The sequence below is a fragment of the Pelodiscus sinensis genome, chromosome 3 (genome assembly GCF_049634645.1).
Source record: "Pelodiscus sinensis isolate JC-2024 chromosome 3, ASM4963464v1, whole genome shotgun sequence".
In the NCBI taxonomy this organism is placed as follows: domain Eukaryota; kingdom Metazoa; phylum Chordata; order Testudines; family Trionychidae; genus Pelodiscus; species Pelodiscus sinensis.
Window position 1 is genome coordinate 81,493,897 of NC_134713.1, and position 20,006 is coordinate 81,513,902.

Sequence of the window (20,006 nt, forward strand, 5' to 3'; positions counted from 1 at the left end):
ATATACAACTACAACTTAAAACGCTTTTAAGTAGAAGACGAGCACTGTTTAGCGTTTTCCCTTCAAGTTGTTACACATAGATGATAGATGAACGAACTGAAGTTTGCTGGTGGAGAGCCCCTGAGATTGTTTCTTATGGCTGGAATACACCTATGATATCTGGGCAATGTGATCCAGGAGAGAATGACTTCAATCCCAGTAAATGCAGTACATGAAATCTCAATGGACAAAATGAGATGGATTTCTTTAGTTATAAGATAGGAAACAAATACTGGAACACTGCAACATGATGCAATATTTTACAGGCAAAATACCTAAGAAACCCTAGAGGGGTTTTGAGCAAACTATTTCCCCCTGGGATAATGATGTTTTGGATTAATATATTGGGTACAAGGCATAATATGGAGCAGTAAAGCCTCTTAAGGCTGGATAAGACCAGGAGGAAAGTGAAAGAAGGTGGCTAAATTCATACATAAACAAGCCCTCCTTGGTTATTCCACATCTGACATCTCTTACTGGATACCCTTGTTATTCAGGGAAGATGGGATATACCTATTTGATTAGGAGGCAGATTTATTTTTGTCAAATATTAAGAAAGTAATCAGTGAATAACTAGGAACCTGCCAGAGTTTGGGGGAGGCAGTCAAGCACAACTAACACATGTCCAATGCAGGCACTCATTACGGAAGGAGAACAATCATTCTATAAAAGGGATTGGAACCAGATGATATAAAGGAAAGCCTACAATAAGTGAGCTGATGTAGGGGCTGGAGCTCCTACATGTTACAGCAGGGACCCAATCCCTCTTCCTGCTCTATCCCCTTTAACCTTCTTACAAGAGAGGGAAGCTGAGACCAAATTGGACCTTACGTAGAAATGACTAAATGATTATCCTACACTGTACAATGTATTTTTGTACTCCCCAATATTTCAAGTGAATAAAGCAGAGGCCTAATTAAACCACATCCCTTGCCTTTTGCTCCAGCAGTCCAGACAACATATCTATACCACTACAGCATAAGGTTATGTCTACACTGGTAAAGTTTGACAATGAAAGAGCTGTTGACATGCAAAAGCTGCCAAAAGTGAAAACTGTGTCAAACTGGTTTTTCTGCCTCTCACTGTCAACATTTCATGGCCACATTGTTAGCATCCTGTTGACAGATAGAGCAAAGCAATATGAGTAATCATCCCACAGTGCAGTGCTGTGGGAAGGCAGAGCTGATCCCTGCACTTCTTGGGATTACCGGTGAGCTCTCCATGCTGAGGAATGTCAAAGCAGAACAGCAGTCTCTCCAGTCCTCTCCCTGAAACAGTGGTTTGCCTGCCATTATGTTCCAAGCAGGGCAGAACAGGAGCATTCCAATTATTGGTTCTTTGTGCCCCAAATAGATCAGCTCACTCAGCTTTCAGATACTTCCCAGACCTTTGAAGGGAGGGGGGAGGGAGGAGCGCACGTCTGCACAGCTATGAGGGAAGGCACTGTGGGATACCCACGGAAGTGAAGCCAGTTCTCTCGACAAAATAAACAGTAGAGTCCACACTGGTTTTTTGTTGACAATAAAGGGAGGCGAAAGAAAAGTCTCTTTCAGGAGTAGAAGTTTTCTGTTGCCAAAACTGGGTATTTTTCACTACAAAAGTCGAATTGCAGTGTCAACGCTCTCACTGTTTTGTTGCCAAAAAGGCAGTTTTTAGTCACAAAACGTACCAGTGTAGACAAGACCTTAGAATCTGTTGTCCCAGAAATAAAGGTCAGCCACAGAGAATGAAAAACAACACTTAAGAATGAAAAGCACTGCATAGAAAGGGGACAAGGGGTGAGTATGTTTAAGAAACTTGAGGGGAGGAAATGATTCTTTAAGGATACAGTTAAGAGAGATCCTGGATAGGATATAGTTTAGGATTTTTAACCTTTTAAGAGCCAGGGAAAGGTGAACTGGATGCTTCAGAAGATGCAGGACCAAATCTGCTCTCAGGCATAACTAAGTCAAGAGAAATTCTACTGAAGTCAGTGACACAGTAATAAGAGAATCGAGCATAAACTGCCTAGGTAAGTAAAATGATGGAATTAGCAAAATCTTCCGAAAACAGAGAGGAAAAAGGTAAAACGATAAAACCACCAGATAACTCATAAATTTTACTATTAGGCTACATTTGGAATGGCTTAAACATATGTTGGCCCGAGTCAAGACTCTTGACACTTCTGGTGTGTCTATTTTAGGGTTTTATACTGCTACCCATTCTCATAGTAACTGAGTCCCTTCCAGGAAAAATCAATACCAACAATAAGTCTCTAATAGGGAAAAACATTCAAAAATAGGTTACCATGAAAGATTTGCAATCAAGAAATTTATGGCTTACGGTAAAAGTTAGCCTCATTTAACAAAAGAAGTGAGAAACAGCACACTGGTGGTTCTCAACTTTTCCAAATTACTTTACTCTTTTGAAGAGTCTGATTTGTCTTACACACCCCCAAGTTTCACCTCATTTAAAAGCTATGTGCTTACAAAAATCAGACATAAAAATACAAATGTTACAGCATTCTATTAGTTAAAAATTGCATACTTGCTCATTTTTTGTGAAGTAAATCAATTGGAATATAAACATTGTACTTACATTTCAATCTACAGTACACAGAGCAGTATAAACACCAAACAGCTTGTATGCAATTTTAGTTTGTACTGACTTTGCTAGCAATTTTTATGTAGCCTGTTGTAAAACTAGGCAACTATCTAGATGAAATGATGTACTCCCTGGAAGACTGTTGTGCATTCCTCCTCCTTCCCCGTGGGGGAATCCATACCTCCAGTTGACAAATTACTAGACTCAATGTCTAAGATTAAAACAAAGTTGCACACACCACCAATTACAATAAGTTCCTGAGGGATGCTGGATTTTAGGTGATGAAAAAGGTGTTACCCATCCAGCATGAACCAGATAAACAAGTTTAAAAGTAACTTTGGTTCTTAGAAACCAATTGTACAATTCTTATGGCAGTTTAGACAAAAGAATATATTTAAGAATTAGTATTTACCATTAGGAATTTCACAATCTAAGGCAACAGCAGTTTCATATGTCCAACATCGAGCAACATTACGAATAGTATATCCTCCTCCTCCTAACATCAGCAGTGGCAAGTTAAAAGTCTTTACAACCTCCACACATTTAGCATGACCTACCAAAAAAGATTTAAAAGCAAATTAAAAAAATGAAATAACTTAATTTCTATTCAAACCATCAGATGAACCTAATTAAAATGAAAGAGTGCTAGAATTAAGTTTCAGTGCAGCACTTTTATCTCTTCACTGAATTAATCTCAATTGAACGAAAATAGAGGCAGGATTGGTGAATGAGAAAGACAGAAAGCAAAGAACAATATTTCCATAACATTTTCTTCTACTTTTCATTAACGTCTTCACAATACTATCTTTTCCAAACAGTTGTACTTTTTTATAACTCACATAGGTATGTATGTATGTATGTATGTATGTATGTATGACCAAATCTAGGGCCAGATTTTTGGATCAGTGCAGAGGAGCAGCCACAAAAGAAGCAGGCTGCAACAACCCTATTGCCCCTAGTTCCACATTCAGCCCAACTCACTTTAGAGCAGTGTAATCAGTACAACAGTTGATTAGATCCCTAATGAGTTATATGACAGAAAGAACATCAGTTATGGGGACAAAATCGCCATTTAGAGACACAGATAGATACTGTACTTTCTGGGTCTTTTGTGCTGTTGGAATGTCACAGAAGAGACCACATAACAGGTCAGGATCTGGCCTTCCCTCAGGCTATGTCTAGACTGCAAGCCTCTTTCGAAAGAGCGCGTCTAGACTACAATACGCAGATCGGAAAATCGATCCGCTTTTTCGAAAAAGAGCGTCCTGACTGCTGGACACTCTTTCGAAATTAAAAGCCACCCGGAACCGCTTCTGCCAGGGCATGGGGGCAGCATTTCCTTCCGGGTGCTGCTGCCTGCTTGCCCTTTGCAGAGACGCGGCGTGGTTAAAGGGACACTCCTGAACACCCGTTGCTCTGCTTCTGCAGCTGACTTTGCTGTCCCTCTAGGAGGAAAGCAAGGCATTGCAGTGCTGGTTTGGAGTGCTCAGCTTCCTGGGATCCCCCAGCAGGTTCTTTGTTTGGAGGTTTTTCTGTTTTAGATCCATTTTTTTGGCATGGAGACAGAGCTGCCCCTGGGCAGGCGATAGCCCCACGCCATCATACTGCAAGTGTCGAAAAAGGCGTTCTTCCTTGTGCAATGAGGTTTACCGCCGTCGAAAGAAAAGCCGCGTTCTTTCGATTTAATTTCGAAAGAACGTGGCTGTAGTCTAGACGCAGGTGAAGTTTTTTCGAAAAAAGGCTACTTTTTCGAAAAACCCCCTGGAAATTAGGAGTTGTGGGGTCAGTTTACAGATCTCCTGAATACTTCATGAGACACCTTAGATAAGCCACTTGGGGTGGGATTTTTTGAAAGAATCTAAGAAAATGGATTTCAACCTGAGAGTCGTTTTGAAGGAGGAAGAGCCAAGTGCCCCCTGTATGGCTAAAGTCCCAAGTCCTAGTGCAGCAACATGGGCTACAGCCAGGACTGTGGAGCTGGAGCCTGGAGCTCTGGTGCCCCCATGGGTTTCAGGCCTCAGTGTCCCATATAGGATTGAAATTGTGACCTGCATGACTGAAGCACCAAGCCCCATTACTCCCATAGTGTAGAAGCTCCAAGCCTAATGGGGAAAGTTGGGAGGATGTGAAGGGTGTTGCCTCCCAAGCTACAGTGACTTACCCAGAAAGGACCAGTCCCAGGACCCCCTTTTCTCCACCAGGCCACTGGCCGTGATGGAAGATGGAGCTGGGAAGTGCAGGACGTCTGCTGTTCTGGCTGGTGCCATGGAGTGGGCAGCCATGGTGGTTCCCTGTCTCTTGCTGCTGGTGCATGGCATTATAGCTGCTCCTCAGTTCCCTTTAACTATTTGTACAACCAATTAGAATCGCTAGCATGGAGGCACCTCTCCAGGACTAGCAGAATCCTCAGGGAGCAGCAACTACAGGTGGGTGGGGCTCTGCTGGCACACAGCTCCTAGCTACCGTTCCCCACACAACACCACAACTATTCTCCGCTGCACCCTAAACTATTTCCGTGCCTACACACAGCCACAAGCTATTGCGTGTCTGTACCAAATTACTTCACACTGTGCCTAGTTACCCCCTGCACTTTTCAAATCCTTTGAGCTGAGGCCCTCTCTCCTTTGAGTTATAATTTTTGCTTGCTTCCTTCCTGCCAACACACCCACTGGGTGGCCTGCTGAGGTGAGCCATGGGTTGGAGGTTTCCTACCTGGGTCTCATCTCCCCACAGATGTCAAACAACTCTTCAGCCCCTTCTAGCAGTTGGAGTCCTGAGTTCCCCCAACGCCTACAGGAGCATTGTTGGGGAACTTCAGAAAGAAAAGGTTGAGAACCCTGATCTAAGAGACCCTACATCTTTTAAGGGAACATGTCTTCCTAACAGCATGTCTAGCTAAAGCTTTAAGAATTGTCACCTTAAAGAAAATCGTAAGGATTAAAATATGTTTGAAGTGTGTAATAGTTACTAACAAATGTTTAACTTCTTTTTTCTTTAGAAAAGTGTAAGGACAGAACTAATAAGTATAAAAAAAGTTACTTTTCCTCCCTATTTTGTTAATACACTTGAACCTCTGTACTCCGGGTGTCCCTAATCCAGGAATACCTGTTGTATGGAGAAGGAAGCAGCTCTGCACCACAATGCCACTCCCCTTCTCCCAGCTGGGGGAATGGAAGTGCAGCGACACGCTTCACCAATGGTTTTTTCCAGCTGCTCTCATAGTGCTGGGGGATATGGAGCTACATGAGCCCTCAGCAGTGCCAGGTAAAGGCCCTTGCCTTCTGTGGTTCAGCAAATCTTTAATGGGGCATAGCCTGTTTTCTAGGGTTGCTGGCTTTAAGAGGTTCAAATGAACTAACATATAATTTTAACTGTAGATATTGAGGAAAGTATTTTTAGAATTATTAAAATCAAAAGAGTTCTGGGAAATTTAATGGTGACAAACGTTAAAGTAAGGCATGGCACTTTAGTTTACTAGCAAATTAGTGCTGAAATTAATATTCTTAATTCAAGATTAAAAAAATTATTCACAGTTAAATACAGCTAGTTACAAAGTGACCCCACAGTTACAGACTAAGCACATAACAGAAATTTAAATTCAGCATAAAATTTTCAAAATCATGGATTTGGTGCATCACTCCACAATTTAAAACTGAGCTGCAAAGCTATGGAAAATGAGGGAATAAGAGGGAGGCCCAAAGAGTTCTAAACCAAGAGGAATTAAAGACACAATGGAAAAACAAAAATGCTCAAAGAAATAAGAACAATAAGAATGCACAAAATCTAAAGAAGAACTGGTTATGGAAAAGGTGGAAATGCAAGTTGCTTAATTTTATTAAAAAGATACGAAGGTGGGAACGAAAAACAACTGGCTCTGGATCTCTTTTGGCTTACCAGATGGTGAACGGACTGGGGACCAGAAGAGAACTAATTTTTACCAACTTCACCCTCTCTCCCTCAATCATATTATTTGTTAATCATCTGGAGAATGAAGGTTCCCTTCTTCTAAACAAAAGGGAATCAAGTCCATGCATTCTAACTAAAAGCCATTATTGTGAATCAATGAGCATTTTCTCTATTGTTTACCTTTGACAGTAAGATTAAAACACCCCAACCTGTCACCAGATAATGAATCCGCTCCACACTGCAATACCACAGCACTGGGCTGGTACATTTCCATCACTTTGGATATGATCTATGAACAGTAAAAAATAGCAAATCTTAAATTCAACCTCACAACAATCAGGCTCAACAATCTAAACTCAAATAGTGTTTAGACAATACTCACTGGCTTGAATATTTGCCCATATGATTCATCATCGATACCATCTCTCATTGGAAAATTAACCGCATAATATTTGCCTTTTCCAGCTCCAATGTCCTACAAAGAAAGTTGACAAACTATTAAAAAAAGATGACACCACTTACCAAATCAGAGTAATCCATGTATCTTAAAAAGGATATATGCTATAATTCAGAATAAAAAGGCAGCTAATTTAACTCCCTATTCTTCTATAAGATCATTCTGAAGCATAAAATGAATACGCCAAAACTAAAATGGAGAAAGCGCACAACCCCCAAAATATTGATTTTTTAAATGTCATGATTGAGAGAGCAAAAAGCCAGTAAAAATGGAAGCTTTTAAACTATACTTGCAGATTGGAAGGGACCAGACTGCCATATGGACAGTAATCTCCCTTCTCCCACCCCCATTGGTTGATGCATGAAGTAACAAAAACACCCTTTAAAATAAGCCATACCATCACAAAAATATAAAATGTGTCATAATCTATAAAGTGATGGATATGAGCAGTGCAAAATAGATGCTTCCTTTCCGCTAAACAAATGCTTCCAATTAAGGAGATAAAAAGCTTCCAAATAAAAGTTTATTACTAAGTCCAAAAATCATAGTAAGCAAGAAGATTTTTGTAAATGGCTTAACATTGGTCAATTACCAAAGAGCACTATAGCTGCCAGTTATTGTTTTAATTAAATTGACCCAAGACCCAATGTTACTGGGTTAATTGGAAAATGCTTGCTGCACACATGGTAAATTTTAGAGAGAGCCAAATTTGAATATTTTCCAATTTTTTGTAATTGAGCAGTTGCATTGGTAGTACAATAGCAATCTGTCACCCGAGGAAACTTACAACCCTGAGCTATCCCTCCCCTCCTAAAAAAAAAAAAAAAAACCAGTTAAGCACACCAGCAATCAAAATGAATATTACTTTTTCCAGGTTTTTGTTCAGTTGAGTAAAACAGAAATGTCTGTTTTGTTTGTGATGAACCCAAATGTCTCTTCCATTTTTTATTTCAGATATAAAATGACAGCAAAAAAAAAAAAAAATCAATTAATCGTACAGCTCTATAGAGAGGGCACCTCAAGTAAAACATGTTCTTTATGATGGACACAAGCTGTGTTTTATGTTTCAATGGAGGCCACCTGAATTTTGGAAATTATCCAGAGGGAATATGTGAGAGGGAATTAAGAGTCCAGTGATATGGACAAACAGATGCTATTTTGATGCAATCTATTGGGCTAAGAGAAATATATTATATGGTGATATACTAGGCATTTGCACCACATACTCACTCAAGTGGGAATGTTTGTTAATTCTTACTTTAGAGGGCTTCTTTGAGCCTTCCTTCGCTACTAGACTTATAAGCTCTTTTAACCGAACAAATGAAATCCTGACATTTTCTATCTGGGATCTGTCAATCTATAAAGTGCCCCAGGACTTCTTGTTGTTTATCTGGGAACTGATAGCTACAGGAGAACAATTAAGAAAACATCTCAGTGCATATATATTTACAGTTGATTCAAAAGATAAATGATTATGACTGTGTGGGATGGAGGTCTATCACAGTTGAGGTATCATTTGTCATTCTGAAGGCCTGGGCTAAATTTTTTTTCCAAGAACAGAGAAGACACTTTTCTGTTTGTTTTCATTTTATTTCAATCATCTAAAGATTTTAAGTCTTTGTATTCAACATGGCTAGCTTAAAAAAAAAAAATCAAAAAATCTAGACAGCTTCATGAGAACAGACCTCTTACTGAGCACTGCAAGCCTTCATAAGAAATTCAGGTTTATCAAACAATGATAGCTTTTTGCCATTACAATAACAACCCTGATTTAGCTCCTTTTTGTTTGAATCAACACTACCACCTTGTGGCCAGTCAGGTTATACCACAAAAATATGAACTTTTTTTTTTATAAAAAGTGGTGAATATATAAGGAATTTAAAAAAAAACAAGCTACTCTAGAAATGCATAATTGCCTCCATAGCCAGAATTAGAGGAACATTCTGCATATTAATGACTTAACATGTAACGATTAGTCTCCAGAATATCCACTGTCATTCACCAACTCTGCCTTCCAGCTCCAATGTGGGAGTACTAGTGATGTTGCATCACATAAGATTTCCTGGAGCCATTGTGAAGATGGCAAGAAGATGATGGTGCCTTTCTACTTTTCACAATGACATTGTGTGTGATTTTAAAAACTTGAACTATTTAATGCTCTTCTGAAAGTTACAATTAACTCCTCAAAGACAACAGATGTCACTCACATATCACAGGCTGGAGGTGTCAGAGTAGGAATATAATCCATAATGAATCTGTATATTAACGTTTACAGCCAATAATATACAATAGCCTTACTATTGGAGGTATTAAATTTTTAAACTCGGGGCTGTTGGTATACTTCAAAGGTGAAAGTGCTATGGGGAGCATGGGGACTTCAGCCAGCCCCGGATTGTACACGGCATTTCAAAGTGGCAGCACTGCGTGGAGCCTGGGGTCTGGCCCCAGGTTCCACATGGCACTGCCGCTTTGAAGTGACCCCTTCTTTTTCTCCTCCCCGCCCTTGCTGCCTCTTTCTGATAGAGGCAGCAGGGGGAAGCGACTAATCGACTAGCATGTCGACTAGTCATTCACATCCCTACTCTGTGCCTATCTGGGCAATACAGGATCTCTGTGCCTATGTTTTCTATTTGCATTTAACTATCTTACTGTAGTTGCAAGGCTTAATATGTTAATACTTATGAAGCTTTTTGGTATCATTACATAGAGGGCACCAACAAAAGCGCAAAGCATTAACATTAAGCAAAATGAGAAATATATCCTAGGGATATTAAATATCTGTTAATTGAACAGTTGATTAACTTCATGAATTCCTTTCCGTTAGTCGACAATTCTATAGTTTTGGGGGGAGGGGAGGATGTGAGGCTGGCAGATATTGCACTCAGTCTCACTCTCGAGGAGCCCCCTGCCACTCTGCACTGCTGCCTCTGTATCAGAGACAGAAGCACAGGGTGCCAGGTGGAAGCTGGTCTGCAAGGGGAGTCAGTTTGAAAACCAGCTCCTCTCACCCACTGGCTGTCTGTCACCCTGTGCTGCTGCCTCTGATATAGAGGCAGCAGTGCAGAGTGGCAGCAGTTCCTGTCGGGGGTGGGGGAGGGGAGGGCTCTGAGCTCCTGGACCTTGTGCAAGCCATAACTGAGCTGCGCTGCCTGCCTGCCCAACTCCTAATACACTTTAAATGCAGAGCTGGAGTGGAGGTAGGTCTCAGACCCAGCATGAGCCAGGACTGAGACAGACCGCTTGCCTGCCCGGCTCCTAATACACTTTAAATGCAGAGCTGCAGCAGGGATAGGTCCCAGACTCATCGCAATCCAGGGCTGAGTTAGTCTGCTGGCCAGCCATCTAAAAAATTTACTGGGGGAGGGGGAGGTAAGAGGGAAATGCGTGTAGTCTATAGCATTAAACTATAAGCTTTTGCTTATTGGTTAATCAACTACACTATTACATCCGTAAAATATCATCCAACATAGTTGGCATTTTTCAGAGACACATGATCTTAGCCAAACGCCTAGAAGTATTGTACTGTAAATATCCAAATTTTGATTGCTTGTGACAGATGAACTTTCCAACATAACGTTTTTAAACATGTGACAATCTTTTATCTGCAAAGAGCATCTATTTTTCCTACTGTATGTACATGGTTAAAATGCAGAGGCCATCATCAAATATGTTACATATATCTTCCTAACGAAATGGCAAAGTCTAGATGATTTAAGTCAGTTATATTTGAAACTAAGGCCAGGTTTATAAGAAAAAAATCAACCTAAGATACGCAATCCAGTTATGACAATTGTGTAGCTGGAGCAGATATACCTTATGTTTATTTTCTGAGGTGGCTCCACAGTGGGAGAAATGCTCCTGTGAACCTCCCTCACTCCTTGCAAATGCGAGAAGTACTGCAGTCAACGGGGGCCCCATCAGTGTTCAAAGTAGCGGGTCTTTACTAGACATGCTAGATCAAATGCTAGAAGATCGATTGCCACAGCGTCAATTTACATGGCAGTTAAGGTATGCCCCAAGCTAGTTAGTAAGTAGCTTGTCCATTTCCATTTGAGTAGACTTTTTTTTAAGCAAATTAAAAGTCCTGAAAATTTCCTAGGTGATTTCTGAGGATCTGACAGAAAGCTGAGTATTCCAATGAATATGTCTTTGTTCCCCAAATGTAATTGAAATCAGAAGAAGGAATTATCACTAAACACTAAAACATTTGCAAGAAAAAGTAAAAGCAAAAGGTAGCTTAACCAAGTGGTAAATTCACATCTGACCATACCCTTAAATCCCCTGTGCCAGGAAAATATTCGCCATATTTATGGAATGATACTGTCATGACTCGGTCCGTTGTATAAAATGCTTCTTCAACACCATCACCATGATGGATATCAATGTCAATGTATAACACTCTTTGGTGATATCTGGAAAAACCATACATATACATGTGAAAAAAGGCTGCACGAGAAAGTGGTGTGATTCAAATCAGTGATCTAATGAGTCAAGGATGTTAATATGACCCATATCACAAGGTAAATGTAGCACAAGAAATTAAATCTTATCTAACCCAATGGTTCTCAAACTTGTACAGGTGACCCTTTTCTCACAACAAATATCTGAGTAGCCCTTCCCCCCCATTATGAATTAAAAACTTTAACACCATTATACATGCTGGAGGAAAACCTGGGTTTGGAGTGGAGGTTGACAGCTTGCAACCTCCCCCCCCATGTAGTAACTTCACAAGTTCCACCCCCCATGTTGAGAACTCCTGATCTAATTATGAAAGCATAATTGAAACTACATATGCATTCAAAAAAGTAAATGTAAAAACAAAGATCAACTGATTCATTTCTTCAAACCATACTACATTTAACCTCAGTCTGTTACCAAGTAAAAATCTGCATTTTGAAGACCAATTCTCTCCCATATCCACTACCGCTGTGTTAAGTGGGCCTACAAATTTACCCTAATTGTGAGCTCAATTTGAGTACACAGAGAATAAGAGTCACAATAATTGATCAATGTTGACAGAACAAGGTGCAAAAGCAAAACAAAAAACTGAATTAGTGTAAACAAAAAAAAATGTATTGATATAACTCAAGCACTGGTAAACAAAAAGAGTGTAGAATCAGAAGTCAGGGAATCAATATTGGTATTTTGGAAACTAGGCCTAGTCGGTGAACAAAATAATGGGAAGACAGGCTATTTCACCCATTATTTCCCTCTGGAGACATCAAGAAGAGATTCGGGCAGGGGTAGACTTGGAAGCAGACTATTGTGACATTATATGAAAAACCAAAGGAGAAGGAGCAAGTTCCACCATCGTGGCTGCCATTTCCACTATCCCCAAGCCTCTGATGGCCTAATCCTGAGAAATATCCTGATAACATTGGGACAGAGACAGGGACCAGACAACATCACTACCTCCAGCTGAATCTCAACCACCACTTGGAATGGGAGACTGTCTCCTGAGTTCTGTCTAGAATAGATCCTTTACCTTTTAGGGATGTAAGCGACTAGTCACTCTCCCCCTGCCCTGCCATTACTGCCTCTATCAGAGGGAGGCAGCAAGGGAGGTGGGGGAGAGCGGGGGAAGAGAAGCAGGAGTCAGTGCCAGTTCCCCCAGAACCATCCAGACCTGGGGAAGGGAGGGTCTTCGGTCCCTGCTTGTGCCTGTCCAACTGCTGTGCTATCTCAACTTGATGTGCCTGATAGATTGGGGCCCTTTAAATTGAAGAAACAGTTAATCCAGTACTTCGAGGTAAACTTACCTAAAAAGATGTTGTTTATATTTTAAATAAAGTGACAGTCAACTTAAAAATGTGTCTATATATTTCCACCTGAAAATTTTGTATTTTATATTGTTACAAGTAATCCCAAGGCTACTGGTAATTGAAAGGTCATTTTCTATCTATTTTTCCATTTTCTAGTCTTTTTATTTGTGTGTTGGACAACACTCTAGGTAGTCACTTTCGCTGTTTGGTTAACAGTCAGTTATATTACTCCTTTACTGTTGTAGCAGATTTTCTCTGTGATCTTGTCCAAGAGAATGCCCACCAACAGCAGCAGTAGAAAAGTGGAATCGAAGTAGCAAAGTAGCAGCAGACAGGCAAAAGCAGAGAGAGAAAAATAATGGGGGGGGAGAAGGGAGAGGAGAGTTAAGGTGGAAAGTTTAGACCTGACTATGTGTATCGGTGTTGCTCTCATGCTCAAACAAAATATCCTTACTTTAAAAAGGAGCAGGGAAGAACCACCTCATATATTTTTTTTTAATATTAGAAAATATGCTCTAGGAAGAACATGATTTTTAAAAAATATGGTTAATTTCAAACTGAGAGTCGCTTTACAGAAGACACTCTATAAGCTTAGGATCTCTAAATTAAACCCTGTCAAACTTTTATTTTCCTTCCTTGTATGTGATTTAGAATAGATTTCTTATTGTACCCCTAAATGGGGACAGATTTTTATTCATATTGTACTGGTTCATTGTTATGAAAAATTCAAGCCACCTAGATTGTGCATTTCATATTCACCTTCGAACACTTTAATGCCCACATTTGATATTTACATCATAAGTTATTCTTCAATCTCAGAAGAAACTTACTTCAACAGCTCTAGAATAGCAAGTACAATATCATTGACATAACAAAAACCAGATGCCTCTGACTTCTTAGCATGATGAAGTCCTCCAGCCCAATTAACAGCCATGTCAGTTTGTTGTCTGTTTAATTTTACTGCCCCAGCTAAAAACCAAGAAAAAAAGTTAAATGTCTTTGAAAGTATTGAAGAATACCTAACAACATTTCCTGTACTAAGATTAATTCTTTAAACCACTTCTCACAAGGCCTGCCTGGATTTACTTTTCAAAAGCTTTAAAATATTTTGTATTAAACAGTCTGTGTAATTGATAGTTTTTGAAGCTTCACAAAAAGCCACACACACATTATTGCGATCAAGTGCTCAAAAGCTGTCTCTCTCACCAACAGACCATGATCCAACAGAAATTACCTCATACATCTTGTCTCTCTTCTATCTCAGCACCAACACTACTACAACAATACTGCTTACCATGATTAAAGCATTGTATTGCTTGGTTGTAATTGCCGCTGCTATATTAATATCTTAAAAAAATTAAGAAAGCCACAAAGCCCAGATATACAATATACACCTACCTACAGAGCCTCCTGTTGATAGTTGGCAGAACTCAAACAGTCCATCAAACACAGGACAATCTTCTCCAACATTAACTGTGTAAAAAGAGTATTGTTAGTTTTCAAGTGCACAGGTATTACAAATATATCTTACTCAAAACATATGTAATCAGTAGAACAGTTATAATTCAAGTTCAGTTGCCATTTTCACTGCACTCTGTGGGTGTCTCTACACTGCAAAGCTTATCTCGAAATAAGCTACGCAAATTGAGCTACGCCAACCGAGTATCTTATTTCAAATGGTAATATACAAAAACCTGTAGGAGAACACTTCAATCTCCCTGGACACACAGTAGCAGATTTAAAGGTAGCCATCCTGCAACAAAAAAACTTCAAGAACAGACTTCAAAGAGAAACTGCTGAGCTACAGTTCATCTGCAAATTTGACACCAATTTAGAATTAAACAAAGACTGTGAATGGCTAGCTAACTACAAAAGCAGTTTCTCCTCTCTTGGTGTTCACACCTTTACATTAGCTGCTAGAAGTGAGCCTCACCCTCTCTGACTGAATTAACCTCGTTATCTCTAGCCTGCATATTTATACCTGCCTCTGGAAATTTCCACTACATGCATCTGACAAAGTGGGTCTTTGCCCACGAAAGCTTATGCTCCAATCAATCTGTTAGTCTATAAGGTGCCAAAGGACTCCTCGTCGCTTTTAAAGATTCAGACTAACACAGTTACCGCCTGATGATAATTTTAAAATAGCTTCTTTCAAAACTGGGAGCATCTACACAGCACGTATTTCAAAATAAAGCACTCTTCCTCCAACTACCCTTATTCCTCATACAATTAAGGTTACAGGAGTTGGAGTAAGAAGTGCTACAGCTTGACAGTATTTTAACACTATTTAGAAATAACTACCTGCTGTGTAGATGCAGACTAACTTATTTTGGAATAGCACAAGTTACTTCAAAACAGTGTTGCAGAGCAGACATACGCTGTTTAATAAAGTTTAATAAAGACAAATGCAAAGTGATCCACTTAGGAAGGAACAATCAGTTTCATACATATAGAATGGGAAGCAACTGTCTGGGAAGGAGTACAGCAGAAAGGGATCTAGAGGTTATAGTGGACCACAAGTTGAATATGAGTCAGCAGTGTGATGCCATTGCAAAGAAAGTACAGGCAGTCCCCGGGTTACGTACAAGATAGGCACTGTAGGTTTGTTCTTAAGTTGAATCTGTATGTAAGTCGGAACTGGCGTCCAGATTCAGCCACTGGACACAATACTCCAATTGAGGCCTAACCAGCGCAGAGTAGAGCGGAAGAAGGACTTCTCGTATCTTGCTCACAACACACCTGTTAATGCATCCCAGAATCATGTTTACAGGCAGTCCCCGAGTTATGCGGATCCGACTTATGTCGGATCCGCAGTTACGAACGGGACCGTCTCCCTGGTCTCCAGCAGACCAGGGAGAGGAAGCAAAGCGGCAGAGCACGCGGGCAGCAGACAGGCCAGACACGTCTGGGCTGTCCGCTGCCCGTGTGCTCCTTGGCTTTGCTCTGCTTTGCTCCCTGTCTCCCTGGTCTGCAGACCAGGGGGACGGGGAGCAAAGCGGCGGAACACGCGGGCAGCGGACAGCCCAGATGCGTCTGGGCTGTCCGCTGCCCGCGTGCTCTGCCGCTTTGCTTCCTCTCCCTGGTCTGCTGAAGACCAGGGAGACGGCCCCGTTCGTAACTGCGGATCCGACATAAGTCGGATCCGCGTAACTCGGGGACTGCCTGTAAACATGATTCTGGGATGCTCACAACACACCTGTTAATACAAGATAAGAGAAGTCCTTCTTCCGCTCTACTCTGCGCTGGTTAGGCCTCAATTGGAGTATTGTGTCCAGTTCTGGGCACCACATTTCAAGAAAGATGTGGAGAAACTGGAGCAGGTTCAGAGAAGAGCAACGAGAATGATTAAAGGTCTAGAGAACATGATCTATGAGGGAAGGCTGAGGGAATTAGGTTTGTTTAGTTTAGAAAAGAGAAGATTCAGGGGGGACATGATAGCAGTTTTCAGATATCTAAAAGGATGTCATAAGGAGGAGGGAGAAAACTTGTTTATATTGGCCTCTGGGGATAGAACAAGAAGCAATGGGCTTAAACTGCAGCAAGGGAGGTTTAGGTTGGACATTAGGAAAAGTTCCTAACTGTCAGGGTAGTCAAACACTGCAATAAATTGCCCAGGGAGGTTGTGGAATCTCCATCTCTGGAGATATTTAAGAGTAGGTTAGATAAATGTCTATCAGGGATGGTCTAGACAGTATGTGGTCCTGCCATGGGGGCTGGGGACTGGACTCCATGACCTCTCGAGGTCCCTTCCAGTCCTAGTATTCTACGATTCTATGTTTTTAACAGTTTAGTGATTCAACTGTTCAAAGTTACATTGTACTGAAACTTGATATTTTCAGTCCGATATACTTTTAGATGAAGTTTTTTTATTTAAAAAAAAAAAAAAAAAAAAACACCCTTGAACAGTAGCTTAAGATATTGGACATTTTCTGGAAGAGTCAGAGTAATCTATTTTTAGGAAGAGCTGACTAAATATATGTATAACAGGAGTTTTGAAATCCCATTTAATATATGTTCTTTAGAGAATCATAAATGACACCTTCATATATTGTAGTTTATTTAATCATTTCATGTGCACTTTTATATCATCTTGTCTAAAATGCAACTTTTATTACATTGTACAATCCATTAAGTGGCATGTTACCTGGTAAAAGAATGACGGTTGAACAATTGTGATGTCTATTATTTCCCTCAAATTATCTTACTGAACTACCCTCCAGCTAATAAAGGCCAATTCTAATATTCAGTTCACTCTGCTTTTCACCCAGTAGTTTTTACTTCTCCTTCATTTCTGTAATGCTTTTTCAAAGGCAGAGGAAGTTATATTTCTCTGTTCATAAAGCTCTTACCTTGGAATGTGTGTGTTTTAATTTTTACAAGCAATTAAGAACCAACAATGATTAACAGTGGAATCTGCCCTAGTACAATGGATATACATACAGAACTTACCTCCCACTTAACCACTCAGAATGGGTGGTAGGCCTTCTACAGACTCTGTAATGGGGACAATTTAAACCCATACTTATAACTGTATACTTGAAGAGTATTTGGAGTTCAGAGTATTTGAGACAAAATAGAGAAGCTCTTTACAGATTGATGTCAAGGAGGAAACAACGCCATGAACTCACTGTTAAATATTTAGACAACCAACACTTGTTCACACTTTATTTATTCATATACTGGATTGTTAACTACTATTATATATAATGTAGACTTAGTCAAGTTTGGAGACTTACATCTCTGCATCTGCTTGCTATATTCAGACATATTGTCTGGCCTTATTGATCTAAGAAATTTGATGTATTCATCACTGTGGTACTTGGTCATTTCTTCAGCTGTAGCTTTATGAGGTCGCTGTAAACACAAAGTAAAATTAGTTTTACTCTAAAAAAATAAAGTTACAACAAATCTCAGCTTTAATAAATCTGATTAAATCACATACAAAAATACTGCAACCAATATGATCTACCAGAAAGGAGTAATAAACAGACACTGGAAAAATGCTGTATTATAAGCACATATGGACAGACAGCAAGAATGGCTACAACTGCAGTGCTTTTTTTGTAACAGTACGCCCCGGGAAGACCTCTTTTCCCCGCATAACTAAAATGAATTGCATTCCACTCGGGTGTACCGGCACCTCTTTCCTTGGGGCAGCTGGGCTCCTGATGGAAGCCTGCTAAGGACACGGTGCTCTTAAAGGGGCCGCGATGGCAGCGTGCGGGGGAGGGGTGGCTTGCTCAACAACTCCTCCACACCCCACCCGACCCCCGCAGCTTTTTTTTGGCTCAAGAACTTCCCCCACCCGAGTATTGGCATCTTTTTCCTTACAAAAAAGCACTGTATAACTTCCTTAATAAAATTAACATAAAAAATATTTCTAGTGCAGTCTGCAATATGTTTTACCCATTGTTGCACTGGCATAATTAATTATGATAAAAATATATTACACTGAAGCAAAAACCACATACAAACTATCCAACCTTCCTCATGGGCCTAGCCCTGCTTTTCCGCCACATATGGGTGGCAACCTATGGCTCCTTGGTAAGTTGAAAAGTTCTTATTCATTTTAAGTTATCAAAGACTGGGGGAAAAAAGAACAAAGATATCAATATTTTCCAAGTAGAAGAAGAAAATATCAGCTACCAGAAACAATTCCTCACATGTAATGAAAGAAAAAAAAAGGTTAACAACTGTTGCATCTTTTTAAAGTAGTTTAAACATTTTCACTGTTGTTTATACTCACATAAATTTCCATTTTTCTGTACAAGCCATAATTTAGCAACAAGTTGTGAGTCATACGGATCCTATGAGGTTTCATGGGATGGCCCTGCCCATAATAATAGTTTCCAATATCACCTATAAATGATAAAACAATTATATTTAATTGGTATTATAGTACTTTGAACAGCATTCCCCTCCCCTATACTTATTTGTTAATTATTTCTTCTAGTTGCAGACCAGCACACAGAGATGGACTTAAAAAGGTTAATTTTTAAAATGTTTCCAACCAGATTTGAAAAGGGTCATGATAGGGTGTGAGAGATCGGGATCTTCAATTATCTTGCAGAAGAGCTGGACAGCCACATTATGTTACTGGGTCCACCTGAAAAGATGGATATGGAGCATTCATCCAAGCACAGTTCCATAAAAGGGTCTGCCTCCTTCCAGAAGCAGCTACAGGTGCTGTCAAAGAAACTGCTAGTGAAGAGACCACCACCAATACTACAAAGGCTGTCAGAGAACCAATCACCGGAAGTAGTCAAAGGGAACCAGGTGGATACAAATCAGATGCCTTTTCGGGGAAAAAATATTTTTTTATTCTGATAAAATCATGTTAAATTTTTATTTTAAAAATAAACCTGCTCAACATTAAATCTGAATTTAAATACAATATATTGCAGTGTATAATCTCTGAAAATATCTATTAAAACATTGAGTTAAAGTCTATTTTACTATATAAAGCAGGAATCAGAGGAAGCTAGAATTTAAACTTGATAAAGATACTTTGTTTTGTAGAATAACAAAATGTGTATGTTGTGTGTGTTTAAATGAATTCCAGTTACCATTCTAATGCATCTTGACAAAGAATGTTATTATTTTGTAAACAAGCAATATATCATTTGGCATTTTCTAACATAATAAAGTGTACACCAAGAATCTGAAAATATTAAAGCAATATAATTGCTTATATAAATGTAAGTTTCTGAAGTATACCCTCCTAGGTAGCAAAAAAAATATACCAAATTTACTGTAAAGGCCTATTTAGTGGTAAATGAATATGTTTTCCAATTAACATATTTTAGGTAACAACTGAATACTAACAGAAAAGTTGTTTAAAATCAGCTACTTAAATCTAGGTTTTCAATTTGGTCATCTAAATTAGTTCACCCCACAGATGTATTTTAAGTGAACAAGAACTTTCTATATGGGCCTGACGAAGAGGACACTATAGCTTTGTCTACACTTGCAGTGGTTTGCAGAATACACATACAGGCAGTCCCCGGGTTACGTACAAGATAGGGACTGTAGGTTTGTTCTTAGGTTGAATTTGTATGTAAGTCGGAACTGGTACATATTGTAGAGGAAACTCTAGCCAAACATTTCTCCAGAGCTCAGTTTTATTCTCCCACACCTCACTTCCCTCAGTCCTTTATTCTCAAACTGAGGTGTCTGCTGAGAAAAGCCGCTCCGCGTCTCCCTGGTCTGCTGGGGGGGCGGCGCTAGCTTCGCATCTCCCTGGTCTGCTGGGGGGAAGC

General features: G+C 39.8%; 1 protein-coding gene across 1 annotated transcript in view; it reads right to left on the reverse strand.

Moving 5' to 3' along the window:
- The window catches only part of HDAC2 (histone deacetylase 2), a 39,161-nt gene that overhangs the window by 7,983 nt on the left and 11,172 nt on the right, over window positions 1-20,006 (reverse strand). The window contains exons 2-9 of the mRNA XM_075924001.1: window positions 18,494-18,606; window positions 17,484-17,601; window positions 14,146-14,220; window positions 13,578-13,716; window positions 11,256-11,397; window positions 6,911-7,003; window positions 6,709-6,817; window positions 3,035-3,175 (exon numbers count right to left, since the gene is read on the reverse strand). Coding sequence (XP_075780116.1) covers window positions 3,035-3,175; window positions 6,709-6,817; window positions 6,911-7,003; window positions 11,256-11,397; window positions 13,578-13,716; window positions 14,146-14,220; window positions 17,484-17,601; window positions 18,494-18,606 — 930 coding nt within the window. The remainder of the gene's footprint in view (window positions 1-3,034; window positions 3,176-6,708; window positions 6,818-6,910; window positions 7,004-11,255; window positions 11,398-13,577; window positions 13,717-14,145; window positions 14,221-17,483; window positions 17,602-18,493; window positions 18,607-20,006) is intronic.